General features: G+C 38.5%; 1 protein-coding gene across 3 annotated transcripts in view; it reads left to right on the forward strand.

Annotated features, from left to right (window-relative positions):
- Positions 1–7,500, forward strand: part of LOC107089267 (zinc finger protein ZIC 4-like) — a 106,313-nt gene that overhangs the window by 94,546 nt on the left and 4,267 nt on the right. The window contains exons 1-2 of one of the 3 annotated variants that reach the window (XM_015381952.1): positions 504–633; positions 6,731–7,470. In XM_015381952.1, the coding sequence (XP_015237438.1) occupies positions 6,801–7,470 (670 nt within the window). In that variant the 5' untranslated portion in view covers positions 504–633; positions 6,731–6,800. Of the gene's footprint in view, positions 1–503; positions 634–5,747; positions 7,471–7,500 lie in introns of those variants that run through there. The other 2 variants (XM_015381951.1, XM_015381950.1) reach the window with 2 other exon arrangements.

Below are 7,500 nucleotides of genomic sequence, written 5' to 3' on the forward strand. Positions count from 1 at the left end.
ATCTATCTATCTATCTATCTATCTATCTATCTATCTATCTATCTATCTATCTATCTATCTATCTATCTATCTATCTATCATTTTTCTTAAGGTGGTGTAGTTTATGAAATAGTATAACACGAAAAATTAACAAATATATGAACACACGAATGAATAAAAAACAAAATGCATGCTATATAGTAGGTTTTGGGTTTTATGCTAAATGTAATTATCTGTTTGGACAATGGTGAAAAAGATGTCGTGCCATTGAGCAAGTTTCACAGGGTTGCCGCTGACTGACTCGCTGCAGGACACATAAAATCTGATCAAGTTCAGAGACGCGCTGAGTGCGCTTCAAGCGGCGCTTTTTAAACTCCGAGCCTTTTCACGTCCTTTTTCTCTCTATACCCCCCTGAACACCCCACCATCTCCTCCATCTCTCCTCCTCAATCTGTCCCAGGAAGGAGCTTTCACATTCTTTATTTTACAGGGATCTGGACCCCCCAACATAAAAAAAAAAAAAAGAAAAGAAAAAAAAGAAAAGAAAAAGGAAAAAAATCAAGTCAGTTCTTCATTCTGCTGTCGCCCTCGTCCCACCGCATTCCCCTTGAGAACATTTCACCGAGAAAGAGTTATAGATTGGGGGAAAAAAAGGTGAGTTTTTGCTCCATGCTTATCTCAGCTTTACAAGAGGCCTGTGTGATGCATGTTGGAGAAGTTTGTAAATCTACAGTTGTAAAGGGATTTAGTGCGAACCAAAGCTGCTCTATGTTTAGGCCTGTTACTCATATGTTAATTCAGTAGTTGCAAAGAGCCTGGTACCTCCTTGTCTTTTTTTTTTCCCTCAATGCCATCTCGCATATCAGCTCAACACTTGTGCTTTTTAACGCAAACTCAACTTCTCATGAAGGAAATCCACGAATGAGATTCACTGCGTTTTTCTTCTGTGTGTGTGCTTATATTTTTGTTTGTGTGTGTGTGTGTGTGTGTCTCCCTCCTCGCTCCGTCTCACAGTTTACTCCCTCCCTTTACTCTCTCTCTTTCACACACACTCTCACAGCGCACACTTTGCGCGTTCCCGGACACACACACACACACACACGCACCAACACACATGCAATATGCAGAGTTTTTTTTAAAAGAACGTTTGCACACGTTCACATCTGCACACATGCAGATTTATTGCGACCCTCAGTGAACTTTGGGAAGTGACAAGCAGCCTGTTAAGTTTTGCTGTATTCCCTCCATATTTTACTGGCTTGTTGAAATGTGAAGGCTCCACACGCTGCTTTTAAATAAACGCGCCGTGTGTTTACAGCCATACTATATCGCTATGAAATGATTAAGTGACATGGGTTAAGAAGAGTCACGAATGTTGCTTTTTTTCAGTGTGCAACATAAAAAAAAGAAGAAAATAAAGAGGGGCAGCTGTCACCAATAAGGCCAAATGTAAAGCAATTGTTGCTTTAGTGTTAAAGTTCTGACTTTATTATATAATTTCACCATTTCTTAAATGTGTTTGAGTCCTACTTAAAGAAATAGTGAAAACAGAAGTAGATAATATGTGTGTGTTTCTCTTTTTCTGCGTGCTGTGTTTTCAATTTCACCCTAGAGAAGCAGAGGTACTTAGCCCTTTTTTTCCTCCCAACTGAATAATAAAACCTTACTTCAGAAAAGGCGTAAAACACAGCAAAGCATGCCCCTTCCTACCTTTGAAAGTCCCTGAAAATTTTTTACGCCCCTATTAAATCTCAGCGTGAATAAAACTGTTGGATAAATGTAGTTTTATAAACATCTTAAGTCTTTTTTGTTTGTTATTTCAGTTTAATTACACAAAATTAGTCAATTTGCATGCAAGCGACACTAGAGTTGAAATAAAAAGAAAAAAAAACATCATGAATGACTAAATTTGGTTGATGCAGGCGCGATGCAACGTGATGCATTTAAGGAGGGTTATTCTGCAGGACTGCGGTATGTATAATTTTGTTTTATTTAGTCATCTCTGCTGGGATTACCTCACGGGGCGTTTGGAAAGCTCATTGGTTATAAGATAATCTTGTCTCAACAGCGCATGCGCCCTGCTTTAAAATATGGGAATATTTTATGGAGTGCAAACCCTCCCTGACTGTAGGCCCATACTTTTGGAAAAGAGAACATAGCCATCACCCTGGTAAACAGCTCACATTTATATGCTTGTTGTAACTAGATGCAATATACGCTGCAAAAGGTTATTTTTGATGACAAAAAATTAGATGCATAATGTTTTTTCTAATGAAATAAAGTGGCCTATATAGCAGGATTTGTTGGCAGCAAAATTAAGTGATATTTCTTTAATTTTTTTAAGGTCCAAGTTGTCTGGCCTGTTGCCCACACTGTGTTTGGCCAGCCAAAGCTGCTTGTTCTGTAGATAAGTTTGAGTTAACCCAATAATGACATGACAAAAGTAGAATATAGCCTGAATTTCCCTATTCGATAAGCTAATGCCTAGCTTAGAGTGACTTGTTTTTGTGTTTTTACTGTAGAGTGTGATTTTGATTTTTTTTTTCAAGTGTGTCTATGTCTTTAATGTGCAGTAAAGAACAAAAAACATATTCTATTACACTGCTTTGCCTTATTTAGTCAATAGGATACATTTTAGATAGAGCGCTAACTAGACTTTTAAAACTATATATTATTTTATATCAATATGAAAAAAATGTATGAATGTTAATTTTTGCTCCCTCAAAAAGTCCTCACACCGAAGTCGAAAGATGGAGAATTCTGCTGTTTTAAAAGCTATACCGTTATACTTTCACTTAAAAATTATTTGAGATATATTGTTGATCTACTTGCAGGTGGGAATATATTTATCTTTCCAAAGGGAATATTTATCCGCGTATGCTCCTATTAATTTTGCAGTTAAATATTGCTGAAAATCTGCAAGAGAAGGCTTTTCTATTCCATCATCCATCTCTAATAAATGTAGTTTTTGCAGTTTAATGTCTGACTATATCACATCTGTGTCGAGCACATCATTTTGCTGTGTGTGTTTTGTTTTTTCCGCTGTTGAAGTATTGCAGTTTTTCTCTGTTTAATCTGAAATAATTAAAATAATGTATACAGTAGAGCGAAAACTAAACAGGTGTTCTACATATTGTCAGATTAGGCGGTCAGTTGGGCTCTGAGTGACTGCACTTGGAATTTGCCTTCATATGGCTGATGGAGAGAACTAATTGACTTCTTGCTGTGATTCACTGGAGCAGCTGTCCCCCAAATGGACTCATCCCAAACCTGTTAATTCATCTAAATTTCATAATGTGATGGCAACAAGGTGCACTGCCATCCCCATAATAATTACAAATATCTCAGCCCCACAGTCCTTTCGCTGATACATTTTTGCAAAATATTTCTAGACCGAAATCAGTTTCTGAAAAATATTGCAAGTATGCACTTTGCTATAAAGATAATAATCTGTTTATATTAGGCTTTTTTTCAGAACCGTTGATATTAATCACAACGGGCATCATCCGTTTAAGTTTGTTTTATACAAACCTATATCATATTCGTATGTTTGTGCATTTTGCGGTTTTGTAAACAGTTTTATAATGTGTAAAGAAATGCAATCGCCTTCTAAGTTAAAGGATATTAGAATTGACAATGCACTTTGAAATTCGCTTTTAATTTACAGATTTTAATTTTTAAACCTTGTATTAGAAACATGTTGTACTTTGCTTCTCTTTGCTTAGTTTGAAGCACAGTAACCATCCTAGATGCTACGAGGACATTACAAGTGAAAGATTTGCTCAGGAACTCAAATATCACATTGTGTCCAGTGGTCAGTTACATGTAAGTTTTCCTGTTAAACAAACATGAATATGGGGATTAATTTAGACAAGTGAAATTAGTAGACCGTTATTTTTTATGTAGTATTATTGAAAGTGATTTAAAGTAAAACAGATAAACTAAATAGACGAAAAGGACATTAAAAACTAGAAGATTTTTCAAAAACAATAGAAAAAAAATAATTCTTATGTTTGCGGGGATGTGTCAAAAAACACTTTCAATTTTCTTTAAAAAAAATATTTATATATATGTACATATGTATATGGAAAAAAAAAACTAAATCAAACTACCTTTTTTTAAAAGCTACCTTTTCATTTATTTTTGAAATTGTAAAAAAAAACTGCAAAAATCTATAGCATAATAAATTCCTCAATAAAAACACAATATTTTTGGTACTTCATTTTCACGATTGATCGATTTAAAACATTGTTCTCATTTATAGTCTTTAAGTTTAATCTTTATCGCTTATCTGAGCCTTAACTTCGAAACATTTTTTTTAATTTAGCTTATCATTTTTTTTTTTATCATACATTGTCTTATTTGTATTACATTTTGTTTATTAGGTAAAATTTAGAAGTATTTTTTGGGGGCATTTTGGTTTTTGACATTTAAAACTATATATTCATTATTGTATACTATAATCAGTTTTTCCTGCTGGAGAAAATGCCATAAAACAGACCCAGGAAAACACCTCAGCTGCTTTAACTCTGCTGCTACAAAGGTGAAGCCAAACGGCCTCGTAGAATCATAACATCTCTTTGCAAATCCCACCTTTTTGTTTCCCTTTTCATCACAGAAAATACCATAGAAATCACTAGTTTTGCCAGACCTTTGTGCAGGCTGAGTGGCAGATTGTAAACCTACAGTTTGATGACCTTATGATCTCAATTATTTTCAAAAATCCATCAGGTTAAAGGTTGACAAACATGACCAGCACTGACAATCAGGATGGCTTTAGGCCAGCTCCAGGCCTGTTTACTATTTTACAGCACTTATAGTCAAGAGGTTCTCTCTGCTTCATTGCTGCCCTAAGAATGCAGGGCAACCTAGGTCAAAATAACAATTTAGTATTTTTATCATAGATTTTTTTTGTGGCATTTAGGTTGGAGGGGCGTTTATAAAAAAATCTGCCAGCGACAGTCTTAGGAAATAAAGGAGGCTTTCACCTAAACCACATAAGCTACAGCCTGGAGCCCACGCCTCATTGCGTGGATTTAAATAAAACTAAGAGATGAAAGAATGTGCCTTAACTGACCGAGGTGTTGTGGAGCCTAAGCCACGTCAAAAAAAAAAAAAAGTAAGCTGACGCACAGGAAAAAAATTGCTCCACTAGAAATGCAGCAGCAGTGAAGAGCTCCGTGTCCTCACAGCACCCCAAAGTATATATAAGAAAGTTTTCATACAAGCCTACTGCAAATTTGTCACGTTTCACATTTTATTTAACCGCTTTTTTTATACAGAAAAAAAATCATGTATTCCAGCCTTTAGGACGCTTGGTGCACTTTTGAAGATTATTTATCTACGTGCTTTAATGAGCTTTATTTACAGAGATGGTTTACATCACGCTCTGAGGTATAAAGTAGTACAGACTGTTCTGTTGTTCTCCCCAATGACAGTTATCTAAGAAAAAAATCACCCTGAAATAATAATCATAATGATAATAAAAAAAATATTCTACAACTTGTTGCTTCATTTCAGTTCATTCTTTTCAAGTGTTTCAAACTTGCGCATAAAGAAACGAATAGAGGGTTATTTTCTCATAGATTTCAATTTAATAAAAATAAAATACGCAGAGATTTAAATGTTTAACAGAGAAACATTTTCAAACATTTTTTAAACGCAGATTCGTGCAAAAAAACAAACAAAAAAACAACAAAAAACAACTTAAATAATTAAAATTCATTTTTTCCCTTTAACTTCTCCTGCTTTTGAGTTTTCCATTTTACTAATAATGCAAGTCTTGAGAATAATTGGCCTGGACACGCATAGACCAAACTCTATTGTTCTTGCCAGGCAGAGTAGTTTTTTTGGCCAAGAAAAAATAAAAAAACCGCAGCAGACTTTGATTGTTTTGTGTTTTGCTCATGTCTGGATCTAATCACTTGACTTCTACCGGATGATTACTAATAAACATTAACCTGTACATTTCCCCCCCTCCCTTTTTTTCCTGCTATATGCGGAGTTTTTAAGAGTAGGTCTGTAATGAGAGTGCGCATGAAGTTAAAGAGGCAGCAATATTAGGAGTAGCACCGCGGCATATTTCAAAGCATTTTCTCAGCGATATTTGAAAAACGGAGTCGTGCGGTGAACTCCTGCGTGTCCCTTTTAAAACAAACCCAGCGCCTGTCAATCAGCGCGCATTCCAACCAATCCCAAAGCTCCCTTTTTTAAAAGCAGGTTTGCCTGCTGTGCTTTTATATTGCACCATGGCCTGTTTCGAAGCATTTTTTACTACCACGGTTATTGCCACAAATCAAGAGGGCAAAGTGAAGCGGCATGGGACTCACACCAACTCTAAGGAAACTGAGTGTGGTTGCTGCTTCCGCGATGTTCACGGCCAAGAATTTCACATTCAGATGATATACAGAAAAAGGGAGAAAAAAAAATCAAAACAACCAAAAAAAAAAAAAACAGCAACATGGGAGCAGAGTTTCTAGGTGCGTCCTGACTGCCTGCACTGGTTGATTTCTGCAAACTCACAGGCAAACTCAGAACAAAACATGACAAGCCTTTCGAGGTTTAGTGGCTGCCCTCTCTCTTGCGTCAACCCTGGGGAGAGCAATACTGAACCCAGCGTGGTGCTGCCACCTTTGGCAGGGGAGCACATGGGACACCCCACTGGCACTTCCTTAAAACTCTGCCCCTCGCACAATTTGCGAGACTACCCCGAGACGAGGTCCAGTGCTTATGTTGACCACTCGGTTTCCAGTTTTTCAGACTCTGGATACCCCAGCCACCGCTTAGAGCACAGCCCTAGGGGCATCATCATTGGAGCCGGGATGCCACCCGTCACTGATCAACTGGCACCAAGACCCAACCAACATGGCGGGATGGGAAGATACCGGGACTTTGCTGGCTGCAGGGACAACAGGAGCCACGCGTTTTTTGCTGCCAGCTACCAGGAGCAGGCCCACGCGTCCACGGAGACGCACCGCGACCTCGGCAGTCAGATGATGCTGGGTCTCCCTGGCGACCTCCTCACCCGGACTCACACCTATGGCCAGAGCATCAGTCCCAAGGGGAACAGCCAGCAGATTGTGACCCAGTTCCTGGGTCTCTACAAGCCCCTGAACATGGCGATTCAGCGCGGGGGAGCCGACGCCTTCCTCAGGTGCGCCAAGCCAACGGTCAAGCATGAGCTGGTGTGCAGGTGGAGTGATGGCAAAGAGGCTGGAGCGGGGAAGCTGCCCTGCTCCAGAGCTTTCGGGACCATGTATGAACTTGTCACCCATGTGACAGTGGAGCACGTCGGAGGACCCGAGCACTCTGAATACATTTGTCACTGGGAGAACTGTTCGAGGGACAGGAAGCCTTTCAAAGCCAAATACAAGCTGGTGAACCACGTCAGGGTCCACACTGGGGAGAAGCCCTTTCCCTGTCCTTTCCACGGCTGTGAGAAAGTTTTTGCCAGATCAGAGAATCTAAAGATCCACAAGAGGACGCACACAGGTCAGTGCAACAACAATAAGAGTAATCATA

The sequence above is a fragment of the Cyprinodon variegatus genome, unplaced genomic scaffold (genome assembly GCF_000732505.1).
Source record: "Cyprinodon variegatus isolate N-32 unplaced genomic scaffold, C_variegatus-1.0 Scaffold245, whole genome shotgun sequence".
NCBI classification, from domain to species: domain Eukaryota; kingdom Metazoa; phylum Chordata; class Actinopteri; order Cyprinodontiformes; family Cyprinodontidae; genus Cyprinodon; species Cyprinodon variegatus.